Here is a 25,801-nt window from a genome sequence, read left to right as displayed (position 1 = left end):
ATTCATGCATTGATCATCTTCACATGACGCATTATTCACTGCTGCAATTGATATTCCTATTGCAGCAAGCTGATTTACTGTTCAAATAAAATGACATAACTAATTTGTGTTCAGATTTTTAAAAGCTAGGCCAGTTTGGCAGTCCACTTGAAATCCGCCTACTAGCGACCAACAGTACAGTGACCTCCAGCGCTGATGTGGAATGGTTTCTTGCTCATATAACAAGCATTGAAAGAAGCTGTCATTGCCTTTGATGCATCACCGGTCACTGATAAGTCTGCAGTTCTCAGTTTAACTTTCTCCTCAAGGTTTAATGGAGGGCAACTGCATTGGAGGTTTCTCACTTTGTTCTGCTCTGTTGCGCTTGTGTTTTGTGGCTATTTTAGGATTTAGGTGTAGGAAAGTGCTAGCTTGTTATGTTAGCTGTTGCCGGGTAAGGTTTATTGTCATGGTAATAGCTGTTATGAGGTAATAAATATGGTGGATCTTCTCAGGAAGACAGATTGCTGTAAAATGGAGAATGTAATGAAGTGTCATTATTTCTCTCCCACACTCGTCATTCTTTCCTGCTCATTAACTGACTTTCTGACTTCACCCTCCTCAGTGCTGTTTTTCTTTCTCTTCCTCGTTCTATCTATCCATCAGCCCCCTCTAACTGTCTTACTAACTCCATCCATCCTTATTCTGCTGCGTTTGACTGCCCTTCTTCTCCTCCGCTCGTGATCTTTCTGTTTTTTGCTCTTCCCTTCCTTCGCTGTTGGCCTTCTCTCTCTCCCACGCTGGTCACTCTCTTCCGTTCATTATCTGTGCTGCTGTTCTCTACTCCTCCTTTCCACTCCTCCAGCAGCCAGGTTAGATTTCATCAGATGTCCTCCACAGCGAGAAATCTTCTGTACTAAAACAACCACCCTGGAAATGTACACTGGATGTTCTTTATTCAGTGAATGGTCATTTCTTGTAGCTGTTCTTACAAATTCTAGTTGTGTTTTAAAATATGATTTTGTTTCTTTAAATATGGCACTTTTAGAAATTGAAATTCACTTAAACACACTCTTTTTTTTATTGTTCAGCTTATAATATCCAAGAGTGGGGCAATTCTTATTTTATTATTATTTTATTTATTATTTTATTTTATTTTTTTACATTTTTATTTTATTTTATTTACACTAAAAAAGAACTTGTAGGATTTATTGTTAAAATCTTTATAAAAATTTGCACCACATTTTAAGTACATTTTATCAGTCATATTTATTATTTTATTGTATTTACACTGGAAAAAATAACTTTTGGGATTTACCTGTTAAAATGGTTTAAACATTTTAAGTAAATTTTATCAGAATAATTTTTATTTTATTTTATTTGATTAATGTACAAATGCCATTTTCATTACATCAGCATTCATTTTGGGAATCCTGGTGGTAGAAATTACATTTTAAACAGTTGTGAACAAAATGTCTTACTTTTGTCTTGCATAGGCTAATTTCATTGTTAGTGTTTTATTTGTCTTAAATAAAAACTATTCTTTAATTTTTTATTCTTTTTTTTTAATTCATAATTTGTCAAAATTGTAGCTTATTTAGAAATACAGTTTTTGGTTTGTTTATATTTATAATTAATCATTACATTAAATTATTAATTTATTTAAAATCATTATTTAATTTTTTTATGTTAGATTTTTATAGTTTAAGATTGAAAATCTGTGTTTAAAAACAATAAAAAGCCATTTTAAAGATATGTAATGTGAACCATAATGTATAATGTAATGTGAATGTATTCATTTTTATTTATTATTAGTTGTTAATAGTTGCTGTTAATGGTTGTTTTCTTATTAAAAAAAATTATAAAAAAGAAGAAAATGTTTATTGATAAAAATCAGTTCCCATAGCGGAACCCTTAAATGCCGTATATAATCTTGTATGTTTGTTTCAACACACAATGCCACTAGTTCTCAATCTGTTGATTCACATATTACTTTTTTTTTTTTTTTTTTTTGGTGCATGGCGTTAAGATGATGATGTTCCAGCTATATTAAAGAAAAGACCTTCTTTAAAGATCAATATAAGACGGATAAGTGAAATCCCCCAGATCTACACATAAAATCACCACCAGAAGCAGGCACGATAAGAAAACGGCTTTATCTGAGTTTACAGAGTCCAGTCCCTCCGTCTCTCTCCGTCATGTGATTCTGCTCCTTCAATGTAGGACTGAAATGCCCCGTGCCCCGAGCCCTGAGCCTAGCAGCTCAGACACACATCTTAAAATAGACATACAGACACGCATTCATCCTCTTAGTACTTCTCTTCCCGTATCCTCCTATCCTCTGCCTCTTTCGCTCCTCTCTCCCTCTTTTGTGGTCCAGAACAGTATTTCCCGGAGTCTTAAGTGGGTGCCAGTGCTTAGTGTTCTGTCCACACAATGACTGGCCCAGACTTCTTATCTACCGTCACACAAGCCAGGACTTCATTTCTCTGTGCTGTGTTTTCTGCTTGATACCATATTATGATGCAGTAGTTATTCTTCCTAGTTACGTTCCCTATAACTTTAAAGAAGAATTTTATCTTCTTTCGACTTATATTTGTAAATAAATAGCTATAGAAACTGAATACTTGTTAATACTCTGTTTTGTAGATATCTTAATTTTGAAAGATTTCCCCGTGGCTGTAATGATTTGCCTTCACTGGTTTGTTTTGTGTTTAACAGCTCTCTAGAAATGCTTCTCATCCTTTATAGACCCATATTTTTGCATGCTGCCAGTCATGATGAGCCATTTTCACACAGCAGACCGATATCTGTTTAAGCTAAACCTTGACCTGTTGTTCATCTGTTGAAAAGGAGGAGAGTGGCTTCAGCTTGGTCTTAATGTTGTAATTTTGCTGGGCCAGCTAAAAAAAAAAGGATAAAAGTAAATATATATATATATATGTATAAAAGCTTGCTCATCATTGAAAGTGTTCACTGCGGGAAAAATATACATTATATTATCAGGGTTCCTGGTGGGCATTAAAAGTCAATCTTTTTTTTCTACGGGTATAATTTTTTTTTGATGGTTTTGAATAAAAATAATACCAGTTTAATTTCAATATAGCGCCTTCATAATTAATATCTTTTTAATATATGTACATTGGTGTGATACACATGTGGAACAGTTTGGTAATCGGCAGATGTTTGGACAGCGGTAATTTTGCATTGTAAATTCCTTAATGAAATGTAAGAATTTGATATGAAAGATAATGCAAATCTTTTATTAGATTAGGAAAAAAAGCTCTTTCTTTAGTTAAAAAGCACCTTGGAAATTAATTATCTCAAGTATGTTGATTTCAGTAAGAACTGATTATAGAAGTGCTAGTTTAAATTATGTAGATTTTTTTTCACACATCCAAGATTATCATCATTGCATTATTGTCACATTGAATGGGTAATTTAAAAGAGGCCTAGAAATTCTCAAAGTTTTGGATCACTAAGATTTTTTATGTTTTTGAAAGAAGTCTCTTATCCTTACTAAGGCTATATTTATTCGATCAAAACTGCAATAAAAACAGTAATATTGTGGAATATTATTTCAAGTTATAATAACAGTTTTTTATGTGAATACATTTAAAAATGCAATTTATTCCTGTGATTCAAAGCTGATTTTTCAGTGTCATTGCTCCAGTCTTCAGAGAAATCATTCTAATATGCTGATTTGCTGCTCAAGAAACATTTCTGATTATCATATGGAAAACAGTTGTGCTTTATAAATTTTTTGTTTTGTTTTTGTGGAAACCATAATATATTACCATTTGAAAATACAAAAAAAAGTGTTGCTTTTATACAACAAAGACTAATTAAATTTATCAAAAGTGACAGTAAAGACATTTAAAGTGTAACAAAATATTTTATTTCAAATAAATGCTGATTTCTTTGAAATAATATTTATGCTGAAAATTTAAATGTATTATGATTGAAAAATATGTTTAGTATTGATAATAAGAACTGTTATTAAACGATTTATCACCAATAATCATAACAGAGCAGCAAATCAGCATATTATAATGGTTTTTCTGAAGGATCATGTGACACTGAAGAATGGAGTAATGGTGCTGAAAATTCAGTTTTGATCACAACAGTAAATTACAGTTTAACAGATATTCACATAGAAAACATTTATGTGCTTCAGTATGTCCTGCGTTTCACTGGGTTTAGAGGTAACAAAAGAGATGCTCTACGAATAAATAAATAAATAGAACATATTTGCACTTTTATGGTAAAATGGTGTCTTGGTGTCTTTCTGATGAGCATGTCCATCCAGCTGGTAAATGAAATAGCTATGTAATGATTAGATCTGAGTGGATTATAGCAGAGTAATCAGTCAGATATTATTTGCATCTTTCTCCAAATCAATGTGATTTTCTCTTTCCTGAACATTCTATCAAGCTTTGCTTCCCTCGCGTCTATAAACAAACCACTGAGTTCTACTTTTAACAGACCAAAACCTAATCAGAACCATGTGAAGAGTTTGATGAGCACAGTTTGATGCTGTTATTTATCCTGAACTCTTTATTATACAGCAACAAAATCCCAGTCTGATCCAGAGTGAGAGGATGCTCAGGCCAATTAATTACTCGAATAAGCTCAATTACCCTATCCTGAGGTAGAGCTCTCATTAACATGTCGTTTCTGTGCTTCATTGAAAAGTATTTACATTTCTTCCAGTATTGTGCGGATCAGAATATGCTATGATCTGCTTTCTCAAGACCGTTGTACAATGTGTAGAGATGTATAATGCTTATAATGCACATGGAAATTACTTGATGAGTGTTGTTTTATTTCCTGACTCAATCTATTTCCTATTTCTTTTTTTGTATAATATTTTCTTATAGTGAATATTTTTTATGAACTGTATTTTCCACCCACTAGTTAGTTTAAAGCAGTATTGGGGGAGGGAAATTCTCATTCTAGAGTATTTGATTGGACAAAAATCTGTGAAGTGCAAGATGATGTCGTCAATATTTTTAGTTTAGTTTCTCTCTCTCTCTCTCACTCTTTCCCTCTATATAGAATCTGTCCATCTATATGTATAATTATATATTAGCACAACAGTTCGGTTTTTGTCATAGGCTTCAGTTTTGACTTGAAGTCATATTTTATGCTAGTGGGTTTTCCTCATGTAATAGATGGAACTTTTAAAGGTAGACAATTTTGGAGCAAGCTAGCTTTGAAAGCACCATTCCTGCAAATCACTCTCCAAAACCACACCTCCCCAAAAACTCATGACGGTGCATAGGCAGACCAGTGTCTAACCAGTGACACGATGAGAGACAGCAATGCAGCGCTATCAAGATTAACTCGTGTGTCATTCACTGGTGAGAAAACATTACCGTACAAAGCACATAATCTTACAATAATATTACAATAATAACGCCTTACTTTCTTGCTTTGTGTGCAATAGTGTGTTGGAGCGCACTGATGACGTATCACGTATGACGTATCTGCGTGAATAGGGGATGTGAAGAGACTTCTAATCAGCATAGCAAACATGAACCAAACCACTTTCCCTGCCTTTTAAGAGCGTGACTATTATTTCTCCATTAATCTTGAGTAACTTCTTAGTTGTGTGTACACAGTGGCAGCTCCAGACAATTTTGATTGGGGGGCAATGGGGGGTCCTGGTCATTTCAAGGGGGGTCTCATGAAAACAAACAAAAAATACAGTGGACACGGCTAATAACTGCATATTACTGCTACTAAACAACAAAAACAAAACCCCATATCAACTACTTTGTTTTTAATTAATCAATCAATTGCAGTTTGCAAACAATATGCTCAAACTTTAAAGGGTTAGTTCACCCAAAAAGGGAAATTATGTCATTAATGACTCACCCTCATGTCGTTCCAAAACCGTAAGATCTGCGTTCATCTTTGGAACACAGTTTCTAGATATTTTAGATTTAGTCCGAGAGCTTTCTGTCCCTCCATTGAAAATGTATGTACGGTATACTGTCCATGTCCAGAAAGGTAATAAAACATCATCAAAGTACTCCATGTGACATCAGAGGGTCAGTTAGAATTTTTTGAAGCATCGAAAATAATTTTTGTTATTTTTGGACCAAAATGTAAGACTTTATTCAGCATTGTGTTCTCTTCAGGGTCTGATGTGAGCGCGTTCACGGCAGTGTAGTGATATCCAGTTCGCGAACGAATCATTTGAATTAACCAGTTCTTCTTGAACCAGTTCACCAAATTGAACAGAATTGTTTAAAACGGTTCGCGTCTCCAATAAGCATTAATCCACAAATGACTTAAGCTGTTAACTTTTTTTAATGTGGCTGACACTCTCTCAGTTAAAACAAACCAATATCCCGGAGTAATTCATTTACTCAAACAGTACACTGACTGAACTGCTGTGAAGAGAGAGTCGAAAAGATTGACTGGTTCTCAAGTAAAGAACCGGTTCCATTGGTTTTCGGATCACCAGTAGTGATGGGAAGTTCGGTTCTTTTCGGCGAACCGATTCTTTTGGACAGTTCGATTCAATAAACCAGTTTAAAAAAAATGGTTCACCGGTTCTTTTGCGCTCGAAGTAATGACGTCATTGGCGATGATTGCCCTTCATTCAAGCCTTTGGTTTACCCACGCTCATAACATTAGCACAGAATCAGTTCAGAATCAATCACCAAAAGAACCAGTTTGGTTCAGATGCGCTGTGTGTCAGTCTGCTTCACGATGAATCACACATGCGCAGTATCATCAGCTCCTCGGTTCTCGAATAGGACGCGTCCGACAGAAACAGTTCTCGGTTCAGTGTACGAATAAATGTCAAATAAATTATTATTATTGCTCTCCATAGTTTGAAGAGAAACATTTTTAAATCTTCATCCCATATATATATATATATATATATATATATATATATATATATATATATATATATATATATATATAATATTATTATTATTTATTATTATTATTTATTTTTTTATTTATTTATTTTTTAATCAGGAAGAGGGTGGGGGTGTCAAATGGGGGGTCAAGGCATTTTTTGGCAGGATCTTGAGACCCCCCCCTGGTGCCGCCGGTGCGCATACATTTCTGTCTGTCTCAGTTTGATTTAAGGACTTTCAATATAAAGAAATGAGATGAGGACAGTGGAAGATTCTTTGACTGTGAGCAGTAAGTATCGTTCTGTCTCACTCTCAGGGTCTGCAGCCTTCACTCTTTTCTCACATCCTGGCTTTCCTCACTTTGTCTTCTTTTTCTGTCTTACCCCTCCTTTCCTGTTTCACAGCCTGCGCAGATGACTGTCAGAGTGAGAAACACCAGGTGTTGACAAGCTCTCCCTCTGCTTACAGAATATATACAGGGGCATGCAAAAGCTTGGGAAGCCTTGGTTCTCAATACTGTGTGTGGTTACATGGATGATCCACGACTGTCTTTCCGTTTTGTGATGGTTCTTCACGAGTCCCTTGTTTGTTCTGAACAGTTAGACTGAGCCCTGTCCTTCAGAAAAATCCTGCAGATTCTTCAGTTTTCCAGCATCTTTTGCATATTTGATCCCTTTCCAGCAGTGGCTATGATTTTGAAATCCACCTTTCACACTGAGGACAATTGAGGGACTCAAACACAACTATTGAAAAAGGTTCAAACATTCACTGATGCTTCAGAAGGAAACATGATGCATTAAGAGACAGGGGTGAAAACTTTTGGAATTTGAAGATCAATGTAAATTGTACTTAATTTGTGTTCCGGGAAACATGCAAGTATCTTCAAAATAAAAAATAATTCGGACAGCTTCATCCTGTTCAAAGGTTTATATATATATATATATATATATATATATATATATATATATATATATATATATAATCTTGGAATTAATCTAGATTAAAATGGCTCATTTGAATTCTGACGAAGACATTCAGAATGTGTGTGCTACCCAAATAAAATAATGGACGGGTTTCTCAAGCCAGGTGGTGCATTAGACCAGAGGCTCATCTTCTGTTTCCAAAATGCATCACAGAGTCTTTGAGAAAGCTGTAAAATAATTCCACATTGCACAAGGTGCAAACAACCTTACGCCTGTTTTACATATAATCCTTCTGCAGTGCGTATGCATTGCGTATTTTTTTTACGCACCCATGTTAACGGATTCCAGCGTTCACGCGGTTGCGGTCCGTCAGTGCATTCCAGGAGCGTTGCGTCTGCAGCAGTGCAGCGATCGTTCACGTACCGAGTAGCAGACTGCAAACACGTCCTGTGTTGAAAGCACAAGGAGCATGAGTCCGTGCTGCTTCAGCACCACATACGTAACGCATACGCACTGCAGACATATGTGTGAAACAGGCGTGCGTCTTGTCGAGGTTTCCATTGGGAAGCTTCTTTAAAAAAATTTCCCTGAAGCAAACCCGGCGGCATCTTAGCTGCATCCATGCTAGCATGTCACTTTTGATATGGTAATTTCACAGTAGGCATAAACACAGGTTTAAAGACTCGTTCTCGCCCCCTACAGGGAATTCGGCTAGGTATACATCCGCGCTAAAATATCAAGGTGAAAGTCATCATAGCTCGTGTAGTATAGACCAAACTCACAACCCAACTTAATAAGAATGGATTAACAGGGATATTTTTTTTATCGCCCGATAAGAGTGTCCTGTTAACGCCGATAACGGCTCACCACATATATATTTATATATACAGGTGCTGGTCATATAATTAGAATATCATCAAAAAGTTGATTTATTTCACTAATTCCATTCAAAAAGTGAAACTTGTATATTATATTCATTCATTACACACAGACTGATATATTTCAAATGTTTATTTCTTTTAATTTTGATTATTATGACTGACAACTAAGGAAAATCGTTGGAGCTCCTTTTGCCTGAATTACTGCAGGTATGTGTCGTGGCATGGAGTTTATCAGTCTGTGGCACTGCTCAGGTGTTATGAGAGCCCAGGTTGCTCTTATAGTGGCCTTCAGCTCTTCTGCATTGTTGGGTCGTATCTTCCCCTTTACAATACCCCATAGATTTTCTATGGGGTTAAGGTCAGGTGAGTTTGCTTACCAATTAAGAACAGGGATACCATGGTCTTTAAACCAGGTACTGGTAGCTTTTGCACTGTGTGCAGGTACCAAGTCCTGTTGGAAAATGAAATCTTCATCTCTATAAAGTTGGTCAGCAGCAGGAAGCATGAAGTGCTCTAAAACTTCCTGGTATATGGCTGTGTTGACCTTGGACCTCAGAAAACACAGTGGACCAAGACCAGCAGATGACATGGCACCCCAAACCATAACTGACTGTGGAAGCTTTACACTAGACTGCAAGCAACATGGATTGTGTGCCTCTCCTCTCTTCCTCTAGACTATGGGACCCTGATTTCCAATGGAAATGCAAAAGAACATAACTTCAGAGAACATAACTTTGGTCCACGCAGCAGCGGTCCAGTCTTTTTTGTCTTTAGACGCTTCTGACGCTGTCTGTTGTTCAAGAGTGGCTTGACACATGGAATGCAACAGCTGAAAGCCATGTCTTGCATATGTCTGTGCTTAGTGGCTCTTGAAGCACTGACTCCAGCTGCAGTCCACTCTTTGTGAATCTCCCCCACAAGGGGAGATTTTAATGGGTTTTGTTTCACAATCCTCTCCAGGGTGCGGTTATCCCTATTGCTTGTACACTTTTTCTACCACATCTTTTCCTTTCCTTTCCTCTCTATTAATGTGCTTGGACACAGAGCTCTGTGAACAGCCAGCCTCTTTTGCAATGACCTTTTGTGTTTTTCCCTCCTTGTGCAAGGTGTCAGTGGTCATCTTTTGGACAACTGTCAAGTCAGCAGTCTTCCCCATGATTGTGTAGCCTACAGAATTAGACTGAGAGACCATTTAAAAGCCTTTGCAGGTGTTTTGAGTTAATTAGCTGGTTTGAGTGTGGCACCAGGTGTCTTCAATATTGAACCTTTTCACAATATTCTAATTTTCCGAGATACTGAATTTGTGATTTTCCTTAGTTATCCGTTATAATCATCAAAATTAAAAGAAATAAACATTTGAAACCTATGACAAAACCTTTTTTAACGCATAGTGTGGTCACACCAAATGTTGATTTAATTTAGTTAAGTTAATAACTTGTTTGGTAAAGCCTTTATGTTAAATGTTGGGTAAGTTCCTTAATTTATAAAGGACCCATATAAGATTATTTGTAAGTAGCTTGAGTCAGCACTCAGTGCAGCAATTTGTGTGTGTGTGTGTGCATGAAGGTAAAAACAAAAAAAATAATATTCTGGAATAACAAAACTGTATTATCTTATGAATCATTGTTGCACATTTATTTTAAGATATCATTTGCCAAAATGTTATTTACTAAACCCCATGTAAATAATTTAGGGCATCTATAAGTCTAAATGGCCCTCAGTGCCAGGTATTTTTATTCAGTTATTAAAGGTTAAGGATGGCATAAATGTCACAGTGCACCCTTATGTTGGCTAAGCTGAGAGCTGTGATGTCATTCCAATGTGGTACATTGGATTATGATATAATATGGCCCAAATACTGTAGATTGTGGATAACTTTAGGGTTAATTTCAGGAATGTTGGAGGCTTATTGTGTAGGAGGATTTGGACTGAAATAGAAGTCTGAATAGTTGTGAAACTTTCAAAGTAAAATAAAATGTTACCAAATTGCTTATATCTTCTTTCCTCAAACATTTCTAAACCAAGGATGGGCGTCCCAAGAATTCCTCCTAATGTGTTGTTGATTTTGAAGGCGACGGGCACAGAGGTACATTAGGGATCTGAATCTTGGATGTTGGAAATGTCCAGAACTGCTTAAAAAATCAACAAGTGCATTGCCACTATTTTCTCCTTCGCCCACCAGAGAGAAAAGGAGAGAAAGAGGTGACTTCACTTATCCACCCACATCACACTCTCAGTGGTACTCAGCAGTGAGGTTTGTTAACATGCATCTTTACTCATGTTCAGTTGAATGCATGGGACTTTTCTAAGCCTAACACTCATTTCTGTAGAATGGGGCTTGTTTATATCTTGTAGTAGTTATAAATTTGAATTAGTGTACTTCTTGCAAGCTATTTTTATATACTCTGTTGTTTTTTTAAAGAAATTTTTAAGTAGTGAAATCTCTTACTGACTGAATGACATTTAATATCAAACTGCCAGAGATTGTCAATGTTAAATTTGCATATTGAATTGTGATAGGCCTCTCTCTCTCTCTCTCTCTCTCTCTCTTTCTCTCGCTATCCCTCCTTCTCTCCAGAATTTTGGATATGAAAAATTGTTAAAATTAATTTAGTGAGAATATTTTTGCATTTACTGAAAATTTTAACTTTTTTTTATTTTTTTTACTTTGATGATAAAGACAGTTAAGAGATAAGAGAAAAAGTGGGGGAAGGGATCGGAAAGGTCCTGAAGTTGGGATTCGAACTAGGCGCAGTGCAAGGCTATATTGGTGCTGACCAAATAACATATTTTGTTGGTTTCCATTCAAACTGGCTTTAAAAATGATGTCAAATTATGCTTGCTCAAAAGCAATTTACTTAGCATGATGATTTGATGGTTGCAGTGGTAATTTTTGTCTTGTAATTAGTGTACAGGTACTGTATGCAGTAATTATGATGACACAGCTTAGCTTCCTGTTGATGTTTTCTGTCTTAAAAATGGTGGACCATTTTTAAACCATCATTTAGCTTAAATAATAGAAATAACAAGAATATGTGATTATGAAGTAGCTTTGAAGTGATTTCAAAGAAATTATGAAAGACTTGTGAATTTTGCCATTTTGTTCTGTTACAAAGCTATTTCATGTTTTTGACATAATGGTTAGGATTTGTAAAACGATTCCAAGTTAATATCTCACTATGGCTCTCTATAAGTGTACTATACATTAATCACGCTGTAGTCTGTCTTTGTTTCCACTCCAATGTCAATTTATGATTTGTTCAGTATAGTAAAGTCAGCTCTGTCCTCCAACCACTGGCAACACGCATCATAGGACTACAGCCAATGATGTTTCTGCTTGGCACCACTCAGCCAGTAAGATTCCTCAGCTCATCAGCTCAGTCCTACGTGAAAGCTTTTATTCATTCATTTATTCATCTATTATTTAACACAAATCTGTCCAGAAAGTCCTACTGACCTCCTTTCTGGAGGATGCATTATTATTTCATCCCATATTGGCCGTCTGTTGACCTTTGGAGAGTTTATTGGATCATAATCCAATTCCTGAGCCTACAAATGAAAATGGATCTGTGGGATAACGTTGCTCAGTCAGTACACTGCTGGACAGTTTTAACTACAAGTACAGTATTTGTAAGACATTTGCATGAAGTGTACCTGGCATTTCTAAATAATTCATTAACAGCTATTGCAGCATACTGCGTGTACCAGGAACAAACCATGCGACCCTTGTTTACTCTTAAACAAAAGGCTATATGAGAAAGTAAACTCATTAAGAAGATCTCACCTACTAACAAGATTTATGATCTTCTTTAAAGTTGTCTGCCTCTGTCATGCAGTGTAGGTGGGTCATCGCTAATGAGCACAGCATGTACTGTCTGTGTGCCATATGTGTTGTTAATGTATAGCATCTGTGTTTACCACGTGTTTACAAGGTCTGGATAAGGTCATCAGGCTCACAGCTGAAGCTCAGATCATGGTTTTGCTATAAATTCCTAGAAAGTCATTTAAATTGTATATTTTTCTGCCAGTTTTTAACATTACGCTACTGAGGCTGCATTCGTTACTCACTACATAGTTTCTTTTGCCATTTAAGATTCAATAACATGTCTAGAAGTAGCTAAGTAGCTTTAGGAATGAGACTAAATTCAGAGCCTGCAGGCCGCATGTTTATGTCCCTTCATTCTTATGAACTAAACATTAACAGGTTTGATCTGCTATTCTCTGTAGAGACGATTTCATATTGGGTGAAGCTACTGGATTGCTGATTATTTGGCACTGATTAATTTTTTGCCTTCATATTGATGTGGCCATCTCAGGATTGGTTCTGTAAGTGAATCTATTAGTCCCCTGTCCCTTTACACCGCTGCTGACCTTGAATACACAATGTCCTATAGAGATGTTGCACAGCAAGGAAGCACACACACAACGGATTTTCATGTTTAGCGACTGTAAGGATTTTCTGAAAAAGTGTGTTTGGTGGGTTGACCCTGAATTTAAAATGGGAAAGCATGAATACATGTTTTGTTTTCCTTTTTTTCTTTCCACCCAAGCCACTGATGTCCTAACGAGTTTCTCTCTGAAATGATACATGGCAGGATATTAAGTATGTTACTGGAAGACACAATTTTGCAATCGGAATGATGGGCAGCCGACTTTAGTTTTGGACGGGAAGGAGTCAAGAAGGTAAGGTGTCTGAGATGGACGGTGAAATTGGCATGAGCTGAGGCTAGAAAAGAGAAAAGGGTGAATATGAGAGAGATGTTTGGTAAGAGAGCAGAGCGCCTCAGTTATTATGTTGTCATTGTCTGAGTGTGTAAATACGGAGCGTTCTCCTGAGGAGCAGACAGTGCGTTCATCACCGCTCAGAGCAACACACCACCATGAGCTCTCCAATCCATATTCAGTAGCTCTCAATGGAAATGTGCAAATAAACAAAAAGACTGATGAGCAATCATAGCAATATTTGACCCCCTATAAGAAACGAATGAATAGAATAGAATACATTTTCATTTAATCAATTAGCAGATGCTTTGATCCAAAGCAACAAAACAAACAAGGAAAACCACCTGGGTCAGTAGTTTATAGATGTTTACTTGCCCTCTAACTTTTTCTCTGGCCTCACCACTATTTAGTAATTTCCTTTTGCTCATATTTCATTAAATTCTTAATTGAAACCACAAATTATTTTAGCAAGCGCTAGTTGCTAGTTGCAAGCTAGACAATGAATAACGAATAGAACAAAATGGCTTCAGAGGTATTAGGTCTAAAACGTTTCCAGAAGCAAATAGCCTGGTTTTGCATCGCAGCTTCCTTCTCCCTTATTATTTACTCTCACTATGTGTGAGCAGGTTCACTGTACTGTAGGAATCATATTTACTGTGGAGTTTCAAGCTCCCACCTTGTTTAAAAAATTGGATTTTTATATGACAATTTTGTGCTGTTGTAGAATTAGTAATGGATTTCTGTAGTTAAGTGTTATATATGAGCAAAGACCCCAAAAGCTTCAGATTCTCCAGGAAAGGTTAGTACCAGTGATTGATCTGATCTGCAAAGAGACAAAAAAACCTTTCTGTCCCAGTGTTTCACATGATGAAATCCACAATGGTGATAGAAGCCATTGTTAATTCACAGGACAGTGTGCTGTAGTCAGATTACAAATAAAGTATTTACAGTCGAAATTTCCTCATACTCTAGATAGGCTTTTTGTTTGTTATGTTTGAGAATAAAAATAAATAAAGCAAGTATCATAATTGTGGTTGCATAACGCTCTTTAAAGATCGGCATGTCAGCTTTCTTTTTTCATGTCAGAGAACCGAACCTCTGGATTAGCGTCCGCAGTAGGATATTTAAAGATTTCAGGGGGATCTGTAATCTCTGTAGGATTACTCTGCCTGAATGGCTGACATCAGCTTTCTTGACTTTATGCTGTGTTGAAGTCGCAAGTAAAAGTTAAGTGAGCGTGCGGTGTGTCCGTAATCTCCCATAATGCATTGCTCTGTATTTTATATTGCCTCAGTCTCTGGTGGGTGTTGCCCTACAGTTAATCCTCTTTTTTTAAAGCACTGACACAAACTGTTCCACCACCCTTCCTCTGCACATCCGGCATCTCTTGTTAAAACGATCCTTTAAAAGTGTCCTTTTTTCTCTCTCTGCCGCAGATAAAAGCCATTTTCTTTTAAAATCCAGTTGAACCCCATCATATTGCCTATATGATGATGTCATAACCGAAGAGACTGCCAGGCTCTCTCATGTTCCGTGACATCATCGCATCATTCCATTCCTTCTTTTTCCTCTGTTTCTCCGAGCTTACGCTCACTTACGTAACCATTGATCCACAGATGGTACAGCTGACCTGCTGCCTGCCTGTTAATGTGTTTGTGTGACCTTCTGACACTCAGCGGCTGGAAAATGGTTCATCTTACTGACTCTACATGTGACGTGTAAAACATGAAATATGGCAAATGATCATTGTTAAACAGACCAGACTCAAACCAAAAATAGACCCTCTGAGACCTAGAACAGTGCAAAATATTAGATAAGACTAGGTCCTTTAAGACCCCGTGAGGCCTGGATCCAGGCCAATGTCTAACCTCAAGACCATGTTGAACCATTTTTTGTTTTTTATTTTAATAAAATTTATAAATTATTATTTAATTTATAATGTATAATAATTGATCATTTTAATATATTTAATATATTCATTTATTAATATATTTATATATATATATATTTATAAAGTAAAATATAAATAAACATATTTCATAAATATCATAGAATTAAAAGCTTAAAAATGTAAAGTATTTAAATTGATAATTTTGTACATTTCTAGTTTTAAAAATAATAATTTTGCACATTATTTGATGTTTCTAAAATGTATGCTTTATTTATAGATTTTTACAGAAACTATTTATTTTTACAGAAACTATTTATTGGTTTCATTTTTAATTAATTTGTTATAAATAAGTTTGACATTATTTTTATTTTATTTTAAGATGAAAAATATACAGCTCATATAATTACAGAAATAATAATAATATATTATTAATAATAAACCAATATTTATAGGTTATTATTTCTTGGTTTATTATATGTTAATATGCTATTCTAATGATGCATATGAATATAAACAGGTATGATGCTGACCTCTGACCTTTCTTTCTTTATGCCTTCATGTTAAATCCGGCTGAACTTTTGGCCATCTCACATGTCTCGGACCTCGACTTGAGTTAGCCGAAATGACCTCAGTCAGTTGTGTAAAACAGCACAGTGTGAAATTCTTTCCCTCTGAGTGGTGGCTTGGCTAATTGGCTTGCTGTCTGAGGATGGATGTCTTCGCAAAAGCTTTTAAAGTGACCACCTCCTCCCCCCTCCTCAAACTGTTTAATTTGGAGGAGTGCCCAGGATAAAAGGAGAATATTTCAGTCATCTTGTGTTTGTGAACGGATAGTTTGAAGTTCCTAAACACCATCTGGTCATCTGCATCAAACATATTGAACATGCACATAATGTTTTCCCTCATATGCCCAGATGAATATTAATCTAAGACTAAAAATTGCACAACACTTCCAGTGCACTACCAACACATTTGACGTCTTCAGAGCTTGATTATCTGGAAAGCTACAAAGAAACAGAGTTCTTGTGTCTCCGGTTCTTAAATAGCCAATAAAAATGGCCTGTTTAGAAAAGTTCTTTTTTGTGTTAATGTATTTCCTGTTGAAACTGGTTTGAGCAGGTCGTATTGAAGGGTTTGTTCCTCCTGTATTTAATTTTTTTTACAAATTAGCTTGCGATTGCATTTTAAAAAAGGTCACTTTAGTTAACATTTAGTTGTACACTAGCATATAGATGACCTCAAAAATATTAGCCATTGAAAAATTTGTTCTTTTGGATGATCATCCCGTCAAAGCGAACGTTAGATTTTGCTTCACATTTTCTTCAATGCCGGCTCTGTCCAATTTGCTTCATTTTAACCAGCATGAAACATTTGTCAGGCATCACGATTCGATTACACAGACACATGTGTTTGATAAATACATCTGACAGGCTGCTCAGAGTGATTGTGCTATCAGGACTCAGACAGGAAGTGTGACTGTGAGCGAGAAAATGTGGAAGACAGTGACATCATCATCATCATCATCCTTTGTGTTTTGACTGTTTCAAGCGGTGATGATATTGAGCATTCAAGATTTTGTTCTGAACCACTAAGTATTACACTTCCACTGCTAAAAGAGGGTTCCAACCAGCTCTGATGGGCAGCATCTTATTTGACAAAGAATAAAAATGCAGTGTTTTTTTTCAAATTGTATTGTTACATTTTAATTTGGTTACATTTTAAAATATTGATCATTTATATTATTAGACACCTTTTTTGATGATACATTTGTAAGAAATCATAAAACAGAAGGATTTTATGGGTAGCTTACTCTGTAGAGTTTAACTGTGAAGCAAACAAGTTATGCTTGCGTTCATTGTCAAGGTCTAACAAACATCTGGAAAGCTTTTGCTTCCCCGTTACTTATTATCATGATGAATATCGATATTATACAGTGTATATATATAAAACATTGTGACTGTATTTTTGGCTTTATCGTCCAGCACCAGATATTATTTGTATATTTTACAAATATATTTTATATATTATAATTAAAACATGCAAATAGATTTTACTAAAAAAGATTTTTACCAATTTGAGGTTGTTAATTCTGGTTATTTGTGGTGCTATATATATATTTTTTTAAATATTTAAACATTACAGAAATAAGATCACTGAATTGGTGCATAAATAATAAGCCAATTTTAATAGTTGATGTGCTGAGTAATTAATTATTCATTAGGCCACATGTTTGTACTGTATTTGCTCCCTGGCCTTGTTTTAAATGAGAGAATAACTGTTTGAATAGCTTAAATGCATGTTTGTTTTAACCACAAGATGATGTTTGAGCTCATCTGCTCAATGACTGATCCACACACATTCAATTTCATTTCAGTGATGCATCACTGGGCCGTAATGGAAAACCATTAGAGCTGTACAAACCCTTAGCTGCTGTCTGTCTACATACCAGTCACAAGACCTTCCATTAACCCCTTTATTTACATGAAAATACGCATGCTCATGACTAGACAGACCGGAGAGGTTGATTCCATGTAGTGAGGCACATAAACGGAACTGAAGGCCTAATGGCTGTGTATCGAGTTTGCCTTTAGGTTACAGTTTACGATGTCCTGCTGAGTTTTTTTTTTTTTCACAGTGCTGTTGAACTGGCAAATCATTTTGCTGTCAGATGGCAACACTGAAATGCATTGGCTCCAGCACACGAAGTACGGCTGGCGGCACTGGACATAATGTGCTATTTCTCATTGGCAAAATTCCTGGCATCGTTTTCAAATCTGCGTCAAACTCTTGCCATTTCTATTTGTCATATTAAATGTCTGACTCATGCATACAAGGTCGCGTCTTCATTTTATAGAAAGTAGAAACCGTGGAATAGAATAATAACTTCACTGAACTGACAATAAACTAACGTCTGAAAGGACAGGAAGTGGATGCAGGAATGTCGCGTGGTGAAGCTGAAGTCTGCTGTTTGAGCTGGAGCAGCAGTGGAGGTGAAAGTCCTCAGATAAGCGGAGTTTCCTGAGTGGGGCCTGACTCTGATAAAGCCATCCTGAGGAGAGAGAAATGGAGGAAGGGAGAGACATTCTCATTGGTGTGGTATTTGGCAAATGCTTTCACAACATCCAAAGTATTGCAAAACCAGCCAGTCAAGGAGAGAAGTCAAGGCTCTGTAGGGGAATAAAAGAGCAGGTGAAAGAGAGACTTAAGAGACTGTAGTCTTCAGTGTCACATTGTCCTTCAGAAATAATTTGCTATTTGATTCACAATAAATATTTATTTGTATTGAATGAATAATTTCTCATCTTTGCTATATGTAAATTTCTGATTCCTAAAATATAACTATACCTGCACAATCTTCCTTTCTTGACCCTCCTTGCTGCACAGGGTTTAATAATAGTACCAAGTCCCACAGAGCCAGAGAACCAGGCCAATGCGGTCCAAAGAGTAAGCTCTGCCCTCTTGTGACAGGTGCATGTTATAACAAGTGTCTACAAGTGAGGGCATCAACCTGCAGGGGTCCTCATGAAACAAGAAGAGAAAGAAAACAGAACTGGAACAAGTAAAAAAAAAAAAAGGAAAAATCCTTTAAACATCCATTAGAGCTAAACTGAGCATGCTCAGTTCCGCTGTGCTTTTCAGATGTGTGTGCATGCAGACAGAGGGAGACAGAGGGGTATGTGATGGTTTGCTACTGAGCGGGAGTGGGAACGAGTCAGTGGGGACCAGAAGCAAGGGCTGAGCTCCAGTGGCATGGCAGGAAGAATGGAACGGGGACAGTGAAGTGGATCCAGGCACCACCAGCCCATATAGGGATGCTGCTAACACTACTGTTCTATCTGCGAGTGAAAGGTACTGTTGTACACCATACCCAGAGACAGAAAAATAGGATGAAAAGATCAAATGGATGAAGAAATAAGACAGAATGGCTAAAGAGATGGGAAATAATTGCAATGTTTTGTTTTATATAATGGATTTTGTTCCTTAAAGGGATAGTTCAGTGAAAAATTACAGTTCTACTTCATGTCGTTTCAGTGTGAAACACTAAAGGAGATGTTTAGAATGTCTAAGCTTCTCTTTTTTTTCAATTATATGATTGGTGAATATTACTGTTAATGGCCATTCACCTGTATTGTGCTGAAAATCTTTAAGGATTGCAATGGTGGTTAGTTTACAGAAAGAAACACCATTTTGGGTAAACTATCCCTTTATTGGTACAGTAATGGTTCTGTATATTAGATGAAAGGGTTCTTTCATTCTTATCTTGCCCTCTAGGTCCTCTATCCATGTCTCTCTCTCTCTCTCTCTCTCTCTCTCTCTCTCTCTCATTTGGTCCTTTATTTAACTGTCCTCTTTACAGAGAGTTTTCAGTTAGCTCATGGTCTGCTTTCACTGATGTAACAGACCTTTAACAGTGACACTCTTTCTACATGGGTTTTTGTAATTTCAGGTCTTTGATCTTTCAATCAGGTTGATGGGATCTACTAAATGCATCAAACATTTAGCTTTTCTTCCTGCTATGCGAGTTCAATAAGGGTTTCTGGTTGAGTTTACCTTTATTTATCACCAAATTCTATGTAATCCGAAACAGTATTGACATGTAGTGACTTATTGACATGTAGTACTGTAATGTGTCCTCCTTTGCACCATTTGAGAGTGAGTTCCTTTGTGTTAAAATGGCTATTTATGGATTTGGTGTCTATTTTTAGCACATAGCTCAATAACAGTTCCTCAGGGCTCTGTGTGCTGTCCGTTTCTGTTTCAAAGCAAAATGATGCTGACAGATAGTGTGTGCTGGAAGCTTTGCGCATTGTGTTTAGAAAAGTGGTTAAAGCTCTGTATAGTGGTTAAAGCTCATAGTTAGTAATTAGAAAACCATAAGCCATCACCATTATGCTCTTGAATGCAGCACTTAACCACAGTTGGTTTGCCCTTGTAAACAGTGACAATGCAATGCTAGGGTGGTTGCGGTTGCTAAAGTGTTCAAATGCCAGTGGTTTAAAAATGATCTGAAAATTTGGTGTTCAGTCTGACAGTGCACAAAATTGACTGAGGCTTCTGCTTGGTCATAAAAGCTGTAATTTTATGTGTCTGTCTGCAGTTTTGTTCTAGATAACATGTACAAGCAAAACAAAGCTCTTCAAATATAATGTTCAATTTTGCTTCCCACCCAAAATGTAACATTTTTCCAAACCTTTTTTTTTCTTTTCACAAAATAAAGATATTTTGAAGAATGTTGGTAAGCAGGTGCTGGTAGCCATTGACTTCCCTACTATGAAAGTCAGTGGCTAACTAGTTTGGTTATTAACATTCTACAAAATAACCCTTTTGTAAAAGAAACTCATGCAGGTGGAACAATGTGAGAGTGAGAAAATAATGACAAGGTTTAATTTTTGCAATCTATCCCTTAATATTTTTTAGGAAACCGTGATAACTTTTTTTTCAGGATCCTTTGAAAAGAAAGTTTAATAGAACAGAATTTATTTGAAATATAAAATCAGTCAGGAACTTGATTTGAGGTGTTATTTACAACACATTTGTAGTACAGGAAAATTCATGCACTACAACAAGGTCAAGGTCAAGTTCATAATGTTTTTTGAAGGCGACATGTGTGAAATCTCTGGCATAACATAAATATATGTAGAATTAGTTCCAGGTTTGCACGCTTATTTTTTTGTAGAGTCTGTTTAACATTTCAAAGACTATATTGTGTGTACACTCAGCAGTGAGGTCTCATGGGAGTGTTGTTTTCTCAAGAGTTTAGCTTTTTTGTTAGCTTGATTACCTAAAACTGCTTTATTATACGAACCTCACATTTATACTCGTTATGTAATACTAGAATTTTACCAATGTAGCGCACGTGGCAGCAGGCACAGTCTCAGGGTTATCTCAACAGTGACGACACAAGACTCACTTTTGGGGAACAGTGACATTCTAATCCTTTGAAGCTCTGAATGGGGTATTTTAAAGTTTTAAAAACATCCCGAGGAGCCAAAAGCTCATTACTGATGAAGAATATGTGTTCAGTTCATGCATAAGCTCTGCCATTTCATCCCGGATAACTCTGATGGGCTTGAATGAAGCAAAGGCTACCACTCTGATGTGATTTTTCCATCAACAAAAATTTCAGGAGTCACAAAAAGTGTCTCTGAAGAGAGATGTTCCCCCATAAGGTGAAATATAAGCTAGGCAGTAACTGAAGTCTATTTAGCCTACATATTTTGGACTCACGTCTGGTCTGACACACAGACACAAGATAACCGTCTACATCCTACAAGCATTTCATAAAGCATTTCATAAAGCATTTCCCAAAAGTTCAAATAAGTGTCAGGGAAAGACTTATTTAAGTGGGGTTTAACTATAGTTAGCATTTTCCCAGTTACATTCTGAATAGTTTTGATCTGTTCTGTAGTTTATCTCATGTCTTTTTATTTTTTATTTATGCTATAATGTGTTGGTCTGCGCAAATATGCAGCATGAGTCAAATATACTGTATTATGTTTATGCAAATATGTTGTGTAGGTGCCATTTGATATAATGTTCTTCAAGGCTTGACTCACTGAGTGTCTACAGTGAAGCCGTGTGTGTGTGTGTGCGCGCGTGTGTGTGTGTTTGGTCTTGGTCCAGCTAAACCCACACACTCTGTATGAAATGTACAGATACACTCCCGTCCCACGCGAGAACAGATCAGAGGGGTTACATCACAGCAAAATGTGGCAGGAGTCAAGAAGGAAGCGTATGAGTGAATATGAGTTGTGATCTGATTGTGGTGACATTGTCAGAGACTGTGAAACCGTTAAAACAATACGATTGCATACTTGGAGCATTTTACAGGAATTAGAGACGTGTATGTGTGTGTTTGGGGTGAATGGGAAGTCTTGTGCTGCACACTTGCTCCCAAAGTAATCAAATTTTGTCTCATCTTCTGGATTATGACACGGCTGATAAATTAACTTCCTTTTAATTTAAGTGCAAACTTCAAAGCAGCCTATTCACAGTTATGTTATCTGCCTTGCAGCGGTTTATGAAACTCCTCCCTGTCCATTAACACAATACGTTAATGTCTGCTGCTAAAATCAGCATTTCCTCTCGGTGGGCTACCGCGAACACCCTCTTTGTCATTTTCTCAGCTGCTATCGTCCCCATTATTTGCTAAAATATAATTTTCTACACTTTTATAGCATTGCTTTTCTTTGGAATCCCTCTAATAATGTAAGTCAGGGTTTCTTGCACCATATTCTGACAAGCTTTAAAAGAACAGTAGCGAAATCTTTCAGTTCTCATATTTGTGTAAATGTCCTCTGTAGGGGTGCTCCGATCACGATCGACCGATCGTTATGTGCATCTCGTCTGTAAAGCCGGTTTTCTAATCTAATAAGTCCTGATCTTCTCAGGAAGCTCTGAAGTCATGGCTGTAACTGTTGCCAGATTTAGTTAATAACTGACTTCACATCGCTGCTAGAGATTTGAAATTTGTTTCTGGATTTATTTCTGGTTTTGGCAGGTTTATGCAGCGATATCACTGCATTTTTTTCATTTATTTATCCACTCACTCAAATATTTATTTATAATATTAATATTGAATCGAACTGAATGAATAATTATTATTTTGTTTATTTCAGTGACAAGTAGATTTCTTGTTTTGAACATAAATCACATAAATAATTTATTTAGATTTATGCTCAAAACAACAAAAATATTAAACGAACTAAACTAAAGATATGACTTCTGCTCAACACAAAAGAAGACATTTGATAATAAAACAGTTTTCTTTCTCATTGACTTCCATTGTGTTTTTTCTCTATACAGTGGAAGTCAATAGGAACCAAAACTTCTTAGGTGCCAACTATCTTTTTAATATCTTTTAATGTACCACAGAAGAAAAATAAAGTCGTACAGTTTTTGAACAACAACAGAGTGAGTAAATGATGGCAGAATCTTTATTTTTGGCTAAACTATCCCTTTAATTTCTAATTATTTTTCAATCTGTTGATGTGTTTAAATATGACTTTTTTTTATTCTGATTGTGCTGCTAGTTCTATTACGATCGGATTAGTAGGGTCCATGTAAACGCAGCTAGTGAGTGTATAAGGGCCCTTATACAGAGAGCGCTGAAATGTTGTGCTCCTGATGCGTTCCAGTCGGGCGCTTCAGTCCCGGCTGTTCATTCAGCTCCAATCCCACTACATGATTTGATCTTAAACACCTGCCAGCCCGACCAACAATGTGTGGAAGTGAGTCAAACCCATTTGAACTGGTCCTGCTCTCTGAGCCTCCTGCCTTTACACGCTCCCCAGACAAAGACCCTCACAGAGGCTGGAGCTTTCTGGGTCAGCGTGGCACACTATGGTGGGCTTCTGCGTGTCTATCCAGGACTCGCATGGTGAAACTCTACCTCATCCCGTTGTGTTCCCTCATTGTGGTTCCTCTGACTGGAGGAGGAAGTGGAGGAAGAATGTGGGGTGACGCAACACTGGTGTGCTCTCCGACTGTCGAAGGAGGTATCCACAGCACTTCTCTTAGTGGGGGAGAGGGATGTGAAATGGATAGAAAATACGTTTTAAGATTAATTTGAGATGTTTTGGAATTCACTAGCAACTCTAAGCAAATTGCATGGGAGATGATGGGAGATACTCTAATAACCTGATCTACACTGTTTATTTTGTCTTATTTTAAATATCTTAAAATCTTTGAAACAAAATGGACTTGAGAAACGACACTGTGTAAGATTTTATGGCTTGTTTGCAGAGAATCTGTCTTTAATATGAGTGTTTTTTTGCCTTCATGCACTGGCAGATATTTAAAAATAATTTCTACTTTAGACAAGTGAAAAAAAGCATTCATGTGCAATATGCAGTCTTTGAAAGAAGTCTTAATTTCGATTGCAGCATTGCTTATAAACAAAATTAATCTTCTTTAAAGGATGTTTGCATATTTAAGCTGGGAAACCAGTAAAACATTTCTAATTAAAATGTAATTTTTAAGTTTTCTTTTCATAGCACAAAGTTTTGGGTAAAATAAGTAAGTTACTTTCAACTATTTCATTGAATTTCAGTAATGTGTGATATACTGTGTAAATTTATATGTAAGTCAATATTATATATATATATATATATATATATATATATATATATATATATATATATATATATATATATATATATATATATATATATATATATATATAGTATGTGCTATATACATTAGTGACATTTTGAACAGCCTTTGCCAGAGAAAAACGGCTATGATATGTCTGGGTTTTGGGACATAGTCTCTTTGTGGATTCAGCAGAGATCAACTAAGAAGAGAAAACAATCAACTAGATTTAAATAACTTTTCTTAGCTGCAAATGAAAGTTAATCCAGTCTTCTTTTCATGTTGTTTATTTATGAACGTGAGATGGGTTTTGATGGGTAGACGAAGTCTGATTATTCCATAACTCCAGTTCTTACTCTCTTTTCATTGCTAGAAGCAGATATTCAATGCAATCTAGGGCAGACTTTCCGGCTGCAAAGCCATTGTTCAGTTTAAGGTTAGAGATCTGGTTCTCTGCCATGAAGCCTACCATTAATGGCACATCTGTCTCATATTTCATCTAGTGAAATGTTCACAAGTGTCTCAGAAAGTTCTCTGATGCATTATTGTCATTAGTGTTAAAGATGCACAGAAGAATTGTTAAGTTTGCTTTAATATTATTATACAATAGAGATTTCTGACACTTTAACTAAAACTTTAATGAAACCGCTCTAATGATTTGCCTGTGTTTTTTTTTTTTTTTCTTTTCTTTTTGTCTTTTAAATTAGATATTAAATATTTGGGGTTAGTGCGTTTTTTTGTATGTTTTTGAAAGCAACCACCCCATCCACGCTGCATTTATTTAGTCAAAAAGCATTTAAAACATATTTTTACAAGTTAACATATTATTACAAGTTAAAACGACTATTTTCTGTATAAATAGATTTTTTTTTAAATTGCTATTTATTATTATGATGGCAAATCAGAATTTTCAGCATCATTCCTCCAGTCTTCAGTGTTAAATGAGCCTTCAGAAATCATTCTTTTATGCCGATTTGGTGCTCAAGAAACATTATTAAATAGCATAACATTTATTTAATAGAAAATTCAAAAGAACAGCATTTATTTAAAATCTTTTTTTAATTGTCATGCTGTTTGTAACACCCGTCTTTCTCATTTATAGTCATAATCAGGGAACATATGATCTGTACAGCAGTCAGAGGACGCCTGTCATCTGTCTTCTGACATCACAGATGAAAGATGACTGTGTGTGATTGAGTAAAGAACGATCTGGCATGATTCCAGCTCTGATTAACCAGGTCAAATGAATATGTTAAGTCCACCGTGTGTGTGTCTGCGGTCACAGTGATGACTGATAACAACTGACTTGACTTAGTTTCGTCGTGTGATCGCATCTCAGATGTGCTAATTCAGTTCGGTGTGGAGAATGCCAGCGTAGACTCTATTCCAGTCCTGCTTATACCCTCGGGTGCAGCGTCGCCCTCAATCCAC

The 25,801-nt window shown here is 36.2% G+C and overlaps 1 protein-coding gene across 4 annotated transcripts in view; it reads left to right on the top strand.

Annotated features, from left to right (window-relative positions):
• prkcz (protein kinase C, zeta) overlaps window positions 1-25,801 on the top strand; it is a 96,581-nt gene that overhangs the window by 15,963 nt on the left and 54,817 nt on the right. Inside the window, exon 1 of one of the 4 annotated variants that reach the window (XM_052564095.1) lies at window positions 18,578-19,126. The exons of the other annotated variants lie outside the window; for them this stretch is intronic. Coding sequence (XP_052420055.1) covers window positions 19,090-19,126 — 37 coding nt within the window. The 5' untranslated portion in view covers window positions 18,578-19,089. Of the gene's footprint in view, window positions 1-18,577; window positions 19,127-25,801 lie in introns of those variants that run through there. 4 annotated transcript variants of the gene reach the window in all.

The sequence above is a fragment of the Carassius gibelio genome, chromosome B8, assembly GCF_023724105.1.
Source record: "Carassius gibelio isolate Cgi1373 ecotype wild population from Czech Republic chromosome B8, carGib1.2-hapl.c, whole genome shotgun sequence".
NCBI classification, from domain to species: Eukaryota; Metazoa; Chordata; class Actinopteri; order Cypriniformes; family Cyprinidae; genus Carassius; species Carassius gibelio.
Note: the sequence above shows the minus strand (reverse complement) of the source record. Positions and strands in the feature narration are given on the sequence as shown.